Source organism: Talaromyces proteolyticus (assembly GCF_021365285.1).
Source record: "Talaromyces proteolyticus strain PMI_201 chromosome Unknown BGW36scaffold_2, whole genome shotgun sequence".
Lineage (NCBI taxonomy): Eukaryota > Fungi > Ascomycota > Eurotiomycetes > Eurotiales > Trichocomaceae > Talaromyces > Talaromyces proteolyticus.
In genome coordinates, this window is record NW_025764278.1 from 1,602,968 (window position 1) to 1,616,896 (window position 13,929).

The window sequence follows — 13,929 nt, forward strand, 5'->3', positions numbered from 1 at the left end:
TATTCTCATCGGAAAGCGCCTGATATCAATACTGTGCTTATAAAGGATTAAAAGCATATGCTTATAGACGTGAATCTCTGTCTTGTTTTTATCATGGTAATTATTTTTTGGTAGAACACGGCAACAGGATCAGAGACATTTTTCAACGAGGAAACGTACCTGGGGCGACTTTCGGGTACATGTTCCTTGCAGGGAACATGCAGGGTCCGTGGCGGTTCATGCACCACTCACGCATGGTACCCCGCAACGTTACCCAGTTTGTCGACTACTCGCCAATACCACCCCCTTCTCCATTTAAACCGTCCCATTTTCATGCATGCCCAGCTTCCTATCAACCTGCTCACTTCCGTGACGAGTCAGTCAGTATCTTTGCATCGAGGCACATCAGCAATGCATATTTTGCATCACCTTCATCCCCTGTGCTAGCTTATTACTAGTATTATCCTGGACTAAGCCATTCTGACCACTTAGAAAACCAAAGGAACCTCTCGTTAGTGCTGAAGGACGTGGCCCAAGGACAACTTCTTCATTGTTATCATACAGGGCTCCAATCATCACCATCCGGGATATTCCCTGCTGACCGGCAGGCTAAAGATATCATGGGTGCGGTAGATCTGTAGGTGTCTGAACACTCGATTCTATTTCAACCTCCTGAAGAGTGTTTTACAGAAGTGCGGTTTTCCTGAAACAATGGACTACGTTAATCGAAAAATCGAGAGAATCATTGGATTACGATGACCTGGAGAGGGTTGAGGAAATTAAACCATGGGACGATCTCCAAAAACTCATTTATGACAGCGAAGTGCTGTCTACTGCGCGCATCCAGTCTGAGTTAGACGATTTCAGAATATTCGTCGAGTTCTTCGAGACAAAGCTCGAAACGAAACTCGACACAACGTTTCTTTGGGCCACTCTAACACACCTCTTACAGGCTAGTCGTCCCAGTTAATGTTTTGTTGGTTATCAAATCTGTAAATCAGGTAGCTGACGCTTTTCTTCACAGCTTGTCGATGATGACCCCAATCGTCTAGGTTGGATTCCTGCTATGATAAAACCCTTGACCCAGAAGGCCGCGGCTTTCAACCGCTATTGCAAAAATACCCAGGTAGTTGGAAATACAGTCAAAGAAGCATGCTTCGACATGCAAGTACTATTTGTCAACTTCTTCACCGACTCTATCAACGGTCTCCATGCTGCTGGTGAGGGTAAAAAGCTGCGTATGTCGATCAACACCCTTTATTGGTTTCCGTAGTAAAGTTGATAACCATCCAGAGGACCGTTTTCCGCCTGGCCAGGAGAGTATGAGCTTGAAACAACTTATTGAGCATTATCATAAAACAACAAAAGATGGTCTCAATGAAGCACTAAAACGGATTGAGGACCTGGCTCTGACCAACTTACCAATGCCTGTTCAACCTGGGCCTCCCACGGACACCAATAGAATACCATCAAGGCCACGTTGTCTTATGCTCCCACATACTAAGACTTTTCGATTTTTTGACAGAGTCAGTGTGTTCGAGAAGCTTGACTGTATCCTGGGCCCAACGTCCGAGGAACCGTCTTTTCAGTCCGTTGCATTGTATGGGTTAAGGGGGGTAGGCAAAAGCACTGTTGCTTCGACTTATGTCGAAAAAGTTTTCAAGGAAAATAATTATGATGTTATTTTGTGGGTTCGTGGAGAGAATGCGTCGTCTATGCGACAGAGTTTCACCGAAATTGCGATGAGACTCAAGCTCTATAAAGCGCATCCCCAGACCCACGACGAGAATCTGATTCTCGTTCAAGACTGGTTCCAGTCCACAGGCAAGTTTCACCTTCGAAAATTTTGAAATTTCAGCTGTGGGGTAAACTGATCATTAAATTTCATGCAAACAGATTGCAGGTGGTTGGTTGTCTACGACAATGTTGAATCGTTTGATACCCTCATGGCCTTCTGGCCAGGACCGGGACAAGGCAAGGCTATTATCACGACTCAGAATCGTTCGCTTGCCTCCAAGCTTGCCTCTCGTCCCTTGGAAGTCCCATCTTGGGATACTAAAATGGGTTCGAAGTTTCTTCTTTTCCTCCTAGAGAAGAGTATTGGACGTGACCTGCAGGCGGAAAGCAATTCCGCATTGAATTTGTCTGAACGAATGAGCGGGCATGCTTTAGCCCTTGCACAAGTCGCAACTCTTATTCGTAATGGAGAATCAACTATTGAGGAGTTCGAAACAATCTATAAAGAAAACGCCTACCGTGTACACAGTCTGAATGAGCTCGCCGCGCCCTGGGAGCTGTCTTTTCAAAAGTTGGACAAGAACAGTCTGTCACTTCTCGGCATAATATCATTCTTGGTTCCAGATGACATTCCCCAGAAACTCTTCGAGAAAGGGCTCTATGATGAGTCTTCCAGTGATTTCAATTTCTGCTCTGATAAATTCCTGTAAGTCATGTTCTGTGCCAGCCATGAATATATTTACTAATGAAGACCAAAAGTCTCTTAGCTGCACTAACAAGACTGATCACAATGAATCTGATCAAGAAGGATAGGGATACGCGAATCCTTTCAATCCATAGAATAGTCCAGACGCAGTTTAAATACTTTTTAAGCTTAGAACAGCGACAGAAGACCTTCGATGCAACAGTAAGTCTTGTTTATAATGTTCTTCCGAAGCCAGACACTTCGAAGGGCCAACTGTATGAGGAGTGGGAAATCTACAATCAATACCTGCCTCACGTTCTCAATTTGAAGAACTGCTTCTCTGAGGAGATAGAGCGAACCAACGTCTTCAAGGCGTCATGGGAATTCTGCGAACTCCTAATCCAGTTTCAACGGTCAGTGCATGCCATGAGAAATAAGCTCGCATATTACCAGATCAACTAAACAGTGGTTTTACTTTCTTAGGTACCTCTATGAGATTCACCAATTGGCAGATCTCAAGAGTCTATGCGACGTCAACTTGGCTGCTGTGACAAGTCTGGAAGACGGGCCGCGAAAGAATGATCTGCAAGCTACGATCATGTCTCATCAGGCAAACTTAGCTGAAAGCTGGGGCGACGTGAAAAGCGCCATCGAGTTGAATAACAAGGTTTACACAATACGACTGGAGGAAGATCCCAGGAAACAGGATTTACTCTGTCAGGTTGCCAATAACCTGGGATACTGCCACAATACCGCCAACGACCACAGGACTGCTCTAGTCTGGTTTGAAAGGTCTCTTGACTGGTGGGAGGAGTCTGCAAAACGGGAAAAGGATCCCCCACATTTTAAGTTGGTGACGTTAGTGAATATGGCCAGATGTAAACTCTATCTCGATAAAGCTGAAGAGGCGAGGGAAATACTTGATAGCGCGATTCCTCAGCTAAAGAAGGCAAAGCCGTCACAATGGGCTATGCTTGCTTTGTAAGTTCCGCTACATTTAACTACCCAATATTTCACCTAGACTGAAACTAACTGTTGCCATGTAGCGCATATTTTGTCCTTGGAAAGTTGGAAAGGCGACAGCGCAACTTCCAAACGGCAGAAGAACACTTCTTAAAGGCACACAACTCCTGGGTGGAAGGTGATCGGAAGCGTGCTCACCCCTTCGTTGGCGGATGCATGTACAAGATTGGAGCGTGCTGTCTTGATCAGGGCAAAGTTCAAGCTGCAATGTAAGCTAAGCTCAACTTCTTTACGCACGTACAACCATACTGTCGAATCATATTAATTCGTTTTTTTACAGCAAGAATATCAATGATTCCATTGTAGTTACCAAATTTCACCGAAATAACATGCCAGTTGAGCATGCCCGCAATCTGTTCAAGTTATCAGAGGCACTACTTCAGGATAGCGACAACAACAGCCTAGAAAAGGCGGAAGACAACCGAAAGGAAGCGGAGACCTACCTCAAAAGCAGACAGTCAGACATGATTCCGTGTGATACAGAAGCTGCATACGACAACCTAATTCCGATCTTCTGGAGATGAATCAGATGGCAGCCCATCGGCGTTGCATCATGTGTATAGAGGTGCAGCAGGCAGAGGCTAATAGGGCAAATACAGGGAATGCTCGATGACAGCGTTAGATAATGGAAGGGTAAGTTCTTTCTCCACGATATTGCCTGTGACGCACTGTGCAAAATAAGGGGAAAGTGTCCACCTCGCAGCTGACAATGAAACAGAAATCTGTTATGTACGAGAATATTTAACTTCAACCAGTGTTTTGTTATTTAGAGTTATTTAGTTCAATGACTTATATGATATGTCACGATATTGTTACGCTTAGTCCAATCCTTTAGTAACAGAATTTACAAGGCAATTGCGGCCGTTAGTTGGTGCGAAATTCAACTGTTATGATTTAATATCACTCTAAAAAGCGAAGCGTATGTAGTGAAATGAACAGACCTCATGTAAGAAATGCTACGCATGCGCGATAACATATGGAACTATGACTGATCGAGTAGTGACATCGGTTGCATTAGTGCCAGCTAGAAGTCCTCGTTTTACATATCCAATCTTCTCAATCTTCGCAAATAGAGGCCTAAGATGTTGAAATACAGCAGATTCCATTGTTTACGTGACGACGGTGCAGCACAGAGAATTTACGGGGTCAGTCGTACAAGTAGGCTTACTCCACCAAGCATTTACAGTAATGCTGATTCTTTCGAATCTATCCCTTTTCAGTATGTATCCCAAGTCACTGCACGTCATGTGGACCATTGGCTGAGTATAAATGGAAGTAGAACAATATAAAGGAGCCATAATCGGCGATAGTGGGGTGGAAAGACAGGATGACTCCCATAGGTAACAACAGTAATGATCAGCAAATGTCTACCTGTGCATTAGCTCAATTACGGCGGGGTGGGGCCGGTGCCTGCGTATGAATTACTTTTGATTTGTGCAGTCTACGGAGTACTCCGAAGGTATTCGCTACGGTCGAGTTCGTTATAGATAGTGCTTACTGTCCAGAATATCCAATTCCCAAGCTATTAGAATGGGGATCGATAAATAAAGGTTCTATAATAGTCACGCAATGTTCTGGTATCAACGGAATTCATGTGTTGGCGTGTCAATTACATTGTAATGTAGAATTGCTGTAAAATGGGCTGTTAAGATATCACAGGATTTTTGAAACTTTTATGGATTTATAATCTTATAATTTCAGTCTAGTTAGAAAGGAGTATTCTAAGAGACAAGTGTATTATTCACTAGGGTCAAAAAGAGAACACGGGAGTCGGTAGTAATGTTTTAAGGGCAATGGAATTCTACAGTCCTTAACCCCCCACTGTAAAACAATATACAATAGACGCCGATATAATTTTTAAGCTTAAAAAGAAATATTTTCAATTGAATTAGTTACACATTAGTAGAAATAACTGAGACTTGATGAAAAGTGTATATATATTATAACGCTCAAAATAGGGCATAATTACGTAAATTTATAATCCCTGGCTTTAGACCATACGATTGTTAGTTACATCGTCTCGGAGCTAGCATCAGTGATGAATGTCTTAATAAAGGTAAGAAGGCTATCAACAGCGGCATAGAAATTGAAATAGAAGATATCCCTTTCACCACATTCTACTTTGGTAGAACACGACATTCCTAACTAGGTAACTTCACCGATAAACAGCATCACTGATGCAAGCTTACTAAATATTGCATTCATTTGCTCTATGTTAACAGTGCATTTCTCAGAAACTTGGAATATCTTGAGCTCGTGGATCTGGATGCTATGGAGAATATAAACCACAAGTTATCCTTCAAATATTTTTACAACTTGCGATTAAACTCACATCTGATCTCGACTTCGAACAAGCACAGTGAATTAAATCCGACTCAAACATGAAGATTGTCATCTTTCTTGCTGGCTTAATTGCTCAAGGCGCGCTTGCAGCTCTTACTGTTAACTTGTTCGTTCTCTATTCTTTTAATTTCAACATTTCGCTATGCTGACATGTTCAAACTAGCTACTCTGATGCATCTTGTACAGATGTTGTTGAGACCATCCATCCTACTGCGAACTACGCAGTATTCAATGCTCCCGCAGGAGTCTTGTCCGCTTTATGGACTGATCACACCGATAATTATGATGGCTTTGAGAGTGAGAATCTTTATCCTTTAGATACTAAAATGTTTCTAACTTACGCAAGACTGGTTTACTGGTGTAACTCCTCCGGACTCTTCAGATACCAATTGGTATTCAAATCCAACAGGGTGTATTGGTGGCGCAACTGGCTCTCGAATAATTGTCATGGCCGACTGAGAATGTGTTTGGAAATGGCGGATATGCTAGACAATATCGACAAACTAGAATGTGCGCTTGGCTGGTCCTTGCATGGAAGAACCAGACCTGCGCCTAGCTTATTGTCTAGCGTAACTGTACACATATGTTGAAATCAATACCGTAACTTCACATTATTAAATTAGAAACAAATATTTCGTCTTTTACAGTCTTTTTAAATTTCTGCCAATAGTTAGTTGTTTGAAGTACAGATATACCTATTAGGCGAGACTATTATCAAATAAACCACTCTCAATAAAAACAAATCCCCGGATTGTCCCTATAAACAACAAAAGCCAGGACCGCGGAGTTAGATATATTAAAGCTATCGCAGCCTCAATCATCTACAACAGAATGTAGTGATAGGTATCGAACAACTAGAATTCTAAACCTGAAGAGAGGAAAAGAAAGAGAAAATCTATCCATTTATGCAATATTCCTAATCAGACAAGCAGTCAAAAGCTTCCTGCAGAATAACATGATTATGTGAATGCTGTAGTCTATCAGGGCCTTTTGACTAGCAGACTAAAAAGGTGTCAACGTCAACTTGTTCCAGAGTTGATCACACTATATCCCAACAGAGCCCGAGGCCTCATGTCAAGGACATAGGAGCCATATAACATGATCGATAAAACTTGAACAATACTTGGACTCCTTTACGTACTCAATTATCACCGCAAACATTTAAGAAATTAAAAAGTTAAAGCTATCCAAAATATTGAGATCTGGTAATTAGCAACCCATAAATGGCCTTATAATATACCGAGACTTAGAGTCGAGTACTATTGACACAACAGCGGCCTGTTCTCCAGTACCCCAATCTGACAAAGAGCAACATAACAATATTCAGTTTGATGATTCATCATAGGCCAAATTTTTGTTCTAGCGATTTGTGGTACAGACTCGCACACCCGAACACAATGGCCCCATAATTGTCAAGTTCTCGTGGTGGATTCATCGTTGTACACGTTTGGTCAGATCTTCGGGTAATCTCGTGGATGAGAAGGCAGGATCTGGTGCAGAACTGGTTGCAGTCCTTATGTGACATGGGTCGGTACCAGAGCAACTCGCCACCCGCCTGTTTAGATGCCATCTTATCTTTGAAAGGAATCAATACTTGTTTCTGCATCAGTTGCATGAGACAGGTCGGTGTTGCAGTAAGCAGGCCAGCGTGGTCAGGAACCGTCTCCCATTCCCGATATACCTTAGTCTTCTGTAGATCAGGACAGATCAAGTCGCCAAAATTGCTACCTAAAATAACCAGCATATCTTCAGTATCGCCTAACATTACCCAGGCGGGGTCACGACCACTTTGCCACTTCATTTCCCGTTGAGATACTGTGTCTGTTTTGAGTGTAAGATCGGTGAAGTCCCAACCTCTAAGCTGACGACTAGATGGCAATTTCAACCGCCAGCCTCTGCCTTCACGTCCTATATTCTCTGCCATTCGTAATTTTTGAAAATCTTTCAAAAAATCATCAATCACCATTCCGAACGTTTTCTTCTGCCCATCTTCCAGCCTCTTATATAGCTCAAGATTCCAATGGCTCCGGACATAGTCGCGCACTTCCTGCCCGTCATCTGGCCTTGTACTTTTGTATGGAAGGGGCTTCTCGCTGCTGATTCCACAATATTGACGAACTTCTGGTTGGTTCAGATATGTTAAGGCCATGTGCAAAACCAATATAAGCTCCGAAACGAGCCATCCACGGTCGTTCGTACGGTCGTATATCAGGATAGGGCGTCGATCAGCATTTATAAGACGATCTTCAACGTCACGGATTTCTCCCAGCGGGACCTGCAGGCGTTGGGGGATTATCCATTTGCCGCCCACAGTCGCGGTTGCAACACCTCGAATTGACAGCCCTACACTTGTGGTCCCTTCGCGTGCCATTTCGATGCGAGACTGAGTTCTTGGAAGCAGTGAAGAAAGATCAAAACTCGACTGGGACATCACTAGCTCTTGGGTTCCTAAGAGCACCAAAGCATGGCTACAATATCCCAGGTAGGCTTTAAGCTGACTGAGCTGGCTAATATCTTGAGTCCGAACCCAATCTTATGAGCTATCAATCTTTTGCACTGCTTCGGATGGCGACGTTGCAACAACAACATGCCACTGAATGCCATCTTCTAGCCGTTTGGAAGGAAACAATATCGTACATGAGCCCACCAGAATAGTTCCGCCGTCGTAATCCATCGATATAGATATATCTGCAAAACGTAAAAGTAGCGGAAAGGGTATTTCTAACCCTATCCCTTCCTTTCGCGGTGGCGCCGGATACCCTAATGCCAACGTTCCACCTCTCACAATGTTCCTCCAACATACCTCATCCGAGAATGTATCAAGTGAGGAGTGAATCGATGAGAGATAAAAACGCGTACTGTCTCCAGAGGGCCTGAAGCACCCGGCTGACACCATTAAGCCATTATTTGGTGCAGTATCATCACATGCGAAAACGCAACACAGCCAGGATAGTTGTTCAATCACGTCAGTAGCTTGTTTGAGCGAACCCCCGACGGTTACCCGCATCGAATCATCTTCGTATGTCTCAATGGTCACATTGGGAGTGGTTCCGGTGATTCTCGTTTCGTTATACCCGGTCTTCAATCCTCCGATCACTGCGTCAAGGACTCGAAGCCCGCTGTCGCCCCAGGTTTGGACAACAAAGTCCTCACACGATAACATTTGTGCATTTTTCACGGAGCCCGTCAACGTTACCGCTTTGCGTAAGTCATCAATGGCAGAGAGCTCGGTTCGCACAAAACTCAGAATCCTCCAATACACCGTCATTTGAATTTGGATTGTGCCATGCTTAAAACATTTCTGGATATGTTCACGAATTGTCACTCTCAACAGTGCTCCTTTATCCAGGAGCCTTTCTGCCAACTTATGCTGCCCAGTCTGCAGTGCGATATTTAAGGCCGTTCGGCCCTGGTCAGTCATGGCATTTAAATTGGCGCCTCTCGAGGCTAAGAACTCTACCATTGTAGAGTTTCCGTTCTGAGTGGCGGTACAGAGAAGTGGCTCAGAAAACTCATCGTCATTTATATTGGCCCCTTCTCTAAGCAATGACAGCACTCGATCGACATCGTTCTGTCTAACTGCAAGCGGAAGAGCCGTTGTCACCCGCGCAGTGCTCTGAGTCCTTGAAGTACGCTTGGGGTTCTGGACACTCACGTATGCTTCATTGACATCTACTCTGCAGTAATCACAGCGCGGTGATTGGCAGGCGGGGCAGTGCGTATCAATTTCGCCATTGTTAGGGCCAAAACCACATTTGCAGCACCACCATATCATAGTCGCCGGCATTGTGAAAACGCAAGAAGAACGTTATTTCTCTATTGACCGAGTCTCCCGTTTTCGAGACCATGGGAAAATGCAAGACGGGGAATCAGAAATGGCATAGGCACTGTGTACTGCGTCTCAGCCTCGTTGAATAGCAGCCATGATTTGACTAGCGGGATTTGTGGCTAGGGCTAATGCAAGGCTGACAAAATGTTATACAAAATGAAATCACCATCCGTAGGCCGAAAACAGAATCATCAAGAGAAAATATAAGTTAAATCACTTAATTTATCGACGCTTTAGAAAATTACATATGTAGAGTAGCAAACATGGATAAGTGGACGCCGGATGCGAACACCGAAACCTGAAGAACGAATATTCTCAGTTTGAGGCTGAAAGTATCCGATCGGGCAGATATTTTTAGGTATAATTCGCCAATCAACGATAGCTGGTCTTGGATAGGTGCGTGAAGGAGTTCGGAAAGCCGCGGTGTAGAAGTTTAGCGGTTCATATTCACCAACATAGATACAAAGAAATACAAAAAGGAAACTAGGCTTATGCTCATATTGTATTAAGACTATGGTTTTTAGGCTTAAACAATGTAACGTTGTTGGCCTCCAGCGCACTCAAACAGTACAAGAAGGTAATCGGGCATATGCCCCACTCTTGGGCCAACACGCTTATAAGTTGAGGCCCTGGGAGCCCTGGGCCTCACGAATAATATGATAACTTTTTAAACAATCTATTCTAGAAGACACTAAAACAGCTTTCAAATCTACTGGTGTCTCAAATTAATTAAGAAAATAGTAAATACATAAATATTTATAATATTGCTTTACACCAATACAATATAAAGTACAGCTAAGTAGATATTACTGCAATCGCATCATATAGAGGAATAAACGAAGAGAGAAGTATCACAGGATCGAAGAGCTATAGAAGACGTCTATAGAAAGGCAGACCCAAAGGCCAAGCCCTAAATTGCAATCTAGCCGCTGAATATTTCCTCATCAAAGCAAGGGCAGCCACTCTTCTCAGCATTATTTTCCGTGGGAGGTGTGGAGGTGGAGCCAAGAGGGGTGATAGAGGCCATTGCATAGAGAACGGGACTAGGACGATGGAGCTAGCACAGCAGCGCGGACAAACGTCGACTACGGGGGACAGGAAGGATAAGAAAGAGAAGAAAAGAGAAGCAATTGACAAACAGGCGATGGTTAGAACAGGGAGAGATAAGCCTCTACATCATCAGACGGTGCGATGGGGCGCATAACAGGACGGCATACGGGCGCGTTTTACCCGATGTGGGAACGCTAACCACATCAGCGAATTCACAGGTCCTCCTCACATGCCTGATCTTCTCAATCTTCGCAAATAAGGGTCTGAGAGGTTGAAAGACTCTAAACCGTATATTGCGCCATGAGTGAATTCCCACACGTCCCCAACTGGGTGAACGGTGCCCCCTCACATGCCAATACAGCGGATCGTATTTTCGTTATCAACCCTGCAGGCGAATCGCCCATCGCTACTATTGACGCTACCAGCCGGGAAGACGTCAACGATATCGTCTCGAAATCACTTCAAAACTTTGAAAATGGTGCTTGGTCTCGCGCGGACGTATCACAGCGATTTTCTGTTCTTGCCAAAGCCTCCGAGCTACTGCGAACCCGCATCCCAGAGTTCGTTGAACTCGAAGTTCAGCAGACTGGAAGACCGATTCGGGAAATGAGAGCCCAATTAGCGCGAGTTCCGGAATGGTTGGAGTACTTTGCTGGTCTGGCACGTGTTCATGAGGGCGCTGTAACACCCTTCAAGGGTCCAGTGGTAAACACACTTGTGCGTCTCCCGTTGGGTGTAGTTGCCCAGATCACTCCCTGGAACCACCCGCTTCTCATTAGCACGAAGAAGATCGGTGCAGCTCTGGCAGCTGGGAATGTTGTCATTGTGAAACCGTCGGAGCTGGCCCCTTTGTCGATTTTGAAGTTGGGTGCTTTATTCAAAGAGGCCGGGTTGCCCGATGGAACTCTGCAAATCGTTTCTGGTTACGGCCGGGATACGGGCAAGTTTCTGTGTGAGAATCCTCACTTGGCCAAGATCGATTTGACTGGCGGGCTTGAAACATACAAGGCCATTGCCCCCTCTGCCGGCATCAACATGATTCCCATAACAGCTGAACTAGGAGGAAAAGCGCCAGTGTGTATCTTTCCCAGCATGGATGTTGAGCATGCCGTCAAGGCGGCTTTATTTGCTAGTTTCATTGCAAGTGGACAGACTTGCGTGACAGGGAGTCGGCTCCTTGTTCACACTGATATCTACGAGGAATTCGTCGAGTTGTTGACGAAAAGAACGAGCTCCCTACGTGTGGGTGATCCCACCAACCCACAGACGCAAATTGGTGCCGTAATAAACAAAACTGCGGTTGAAAGATGTCATACATTTGTGACGCGAGCTATAGAAGAAGGAGGGAAACTTCTTTGTGGTGGCAAGCCATTCGAAACCAGCAATCAAAAGGGTTTTTTCTTCCAGCCAACGCTTATCGAAACAAACGCCACGTCCAATTTATCCTGCAATGAGGTATTTGGTCCTGTAATTGCAGTGTTGAGATGCCAATCCGAAGATGAAATCATCAATATTGCTAATGGAACAGACTTTGCCCTGGGGGCTTCTGTGTGGTCTCGTGATTTTGAGCAAGCCCATCGTGTCGCAGGGAAAATTGAGGCCGGAATTGTGTGGGTGAATGGTCATCACTTGAATGATCCTTCGTCACCATGGGGAGGGTTCAAGACGAGTGGGTTAGGAAAAGAGAATGGTCGGGAGGCGTACGAGAGCTATACGAAAGTAAAGAGTACGGTGTTTAACTACGGGATTATGCCTACATGGTTTGATGACGAGGTGGAAAATGCTCGGTATGGTTAAATCATCCTCATTAAGAAATGCCATTTTATCTTTAATATATTTTTCATTAAGAACACATCAATGATTGGGTGTTCAAAGGTTCAGTATGTAGCAGCCAGGCGCATGGCTAGGTATTCGCCACTGTTGATTCCCTTATACTTTTTGTCGGTTTCGGCCTTGTATGTTCCCGGAAGAGCCTCGATAAATTTGTCGAAATCTGGATTGCAGAAATAGGCCACACTATATCGTCGGGGATACATATCGCTATCACTTTCATATGGAGGCTGTACTACCCGATGGTTGGTGCTCTTGATAGTATCGTTGCTCCATCTTGCGAGAAGATCACCCGCATTGATCACTATTGTATCCTTGATCGGTGTCGCGCGTACCCATGTACCTTTGGGCGACTTAACCTCTAAACCGCCAATGTCATCCTGAAACAACAGCGTAATTGACCCGTAGTCAGAATGAGGGCCGGCCCTGACTGCGTTTGGGTTTTCTGCGAATACTGATTTAAGCACTGGTGGGTAATGAAGCAGACGTAAAGTATTATCTCCCACAACAGTGTATTCGTCAAAAAAGCTATCCGCGTAGCCCAGCCCCAAAGCAATTGCTCGCATGACCTCAACATGCAAGTCCTTGCAGGTATCAAAAAACGTCTTCATAATACTAGTAAACTCCTTTCCTTCCTCGTCAAACTTGTCTGGCCATTGGTTAGGCATCCCTTCAACCCCTTCTCGGCCAATCTCCATGGTCTCCTTGTAATCTGGGTTGGTCTCACGCAGACGTCTGATTTCTTCCGGATCGGCTGAATCCGTCACTTTCTCTCGGCCAAATGTTACATAGCCACGATTTGACTCCGGTCGGTCCCATCCGAGACTATCTTTTTGTTCCGTAGGCCGGCTGAAGAATTTGGCAGATTGGTTGAAGATCGTTGACACAGTGGACGGTGGAATTCCTGAATTGGATAGATAAAGAAAACCGCTCGTGCGGAATGCATGCAGCATGGCTGAAGCTGTGGTTTTCTTGGCTTCCTCACCCCCATAGAGAAAGGCTGAGAAGTCGATGACCTTTCATATCGTCAGTATTAATTGCCATTTTCAAACCCTGAGAGGGGCGCGCACCGGAATCGTCAGATCATCTTGATCCACTCCAGTTGAGATGGATGCTTCCTTTTTAGAACCGGAAGCGGCCATTTTTACCGTTTTTTTCCTCCTTTATCAACTAAGGTGAATGTGAATAGTGAGGGAAATTGAAGGAATCCAAGCGGTGCTCTTATCAGCGATCCTTATCATATGCTATCAGGCCACCCTCATTACCCCGCATCGGCATCCTGCATGTGCTGTTAATTCACATTTTGCATTTGGAACGTGTCAATTTTGCTTTTTCAGCCACTAATTTGGAAATCAGCATTGTTTTTGAGGCCGATGCCATGCCAGAGAGAGTCCGCAGATATAAGCTTTGTGGTTTCAGCCGGTGGTAAACCCTGAAAATGTAAATTAACAGT

General features: G+C 44.6%; 5 protein-coding genes across 5 annotated transcripts; 3 read left to right on the forward strand and 2 right to left on the reverse strand.

The window, feature by feature from the left end:
* The first annotated feature begins 425 nt into the window (after positions 1-425).
* On the forward strand, positions 426-4,284 carry BGW36DRAFT_457865 (pfs domain-containing protein). The gene is made up of 10 exons (XM_046221994.1): positions 426-616; positions 670-931; positions 1,004-1,217; positions 1,273-1,803; positions 1,876-2,422; positions 2,476-2,814; positions 2,885-3,382; positions 3,448-3,633; positions 3,705-4,057; positions 4,143-4,284. The coding sequence occupies exons 1-9, from the start codon at positions 600-602 to the stop codon at positions 3,946-3,948; spliced, it is 2,838 nt and encodes a 945-aa protein (XP_046076651.1). The 5' UTR covers positions 426-599; the 3' UTR covers positions 3,949-4,057; positions 4,143-4,284.
* A 1,521-nt stretch (positions 4,285-5,805) lies between these two features.
* BGW36DRAFT_423187 (uncharacterized protein) lies at positions 5,806-6,226 on the forward strand (the record flags this gene model as incomplete). The annotated part of the gene is made up of 3 exons (XM_046219800.1): positions 5,806-5,873; positions 5,931-6,064; positions 6,114-6,226. 3 exons carry the CDS (start codon positions 5,806-5,808, stop codon positions 6,224-6,226), a joined length of 315 nt encoding a protein of 104 aa, XP_046076652.1.
* A 553-nt stretch (positions 6,227-6,779) lies between these two features.
* BGW36DRAFT_414097 (uncharacterized protein) lies at positions 6,780-9,230 on the reverse strand (the record flags this gene model as incomplete). Its single annotated transcript, XM_046219276.1, has 9 exons — positions 6,780-7,525; positions 7,550-7,562; positions 7,584-7,775; positions 7,800-7,853; positions 7,887-8,042; positions 8,079-8,204; positions 8,226-8,270; positions 8,325-8,545; positions 8,567-9,230. The coding sequence occupies 9 exons, from the start codon at positions 9,228-9,230 to the stop codon at positions 7,107-7,109; spliced, it is 1,890 nt and encodes a 629-aa protein (XP_046076653.1). The 3' UTR covers positions 6,780-7,106.
* A 1,642-nt stretch (positions 9,231-10,872) lies between these two features.
* BGW36DRAFT_369670 (aldehyde dehydrogenase domain-containing protein) lies at positions 10,873-12,433 on the forward strand (the record flags this gene model as incomplete). The annotated part of the gene is made up of 1 exon (XM_046215162.1): positions 10,873-12,433. A coding segment is annotated over exon 1 (1,154 nt), but the record flags the coding sequence as incomplete, so codon positions are not given.
* BGW36DRAFT_369672 (oxidoreductase) lies at positions 12,434-13,661 on the reverse strand. Its single transcript, XM_046215163.1, has 2 exons — positions 13,547-13,661; positions 12,434-13,492 (listed from the first exon to the last, which is right to left on the reverse strand). Exons 1-2 carry the CDS (start codon positions 13,616-13,618, stop codon positions 12,524-12,526), a joined length of 1,041 nt encoding a protein of 346 aa, XP_046076655.1. The 5' UTR covers positions 13,619-13,661; the 3' UTR covers positions 12,434-12,523.
* Positions 13,662-13,929: the final 268 nt, after the last annotated feature.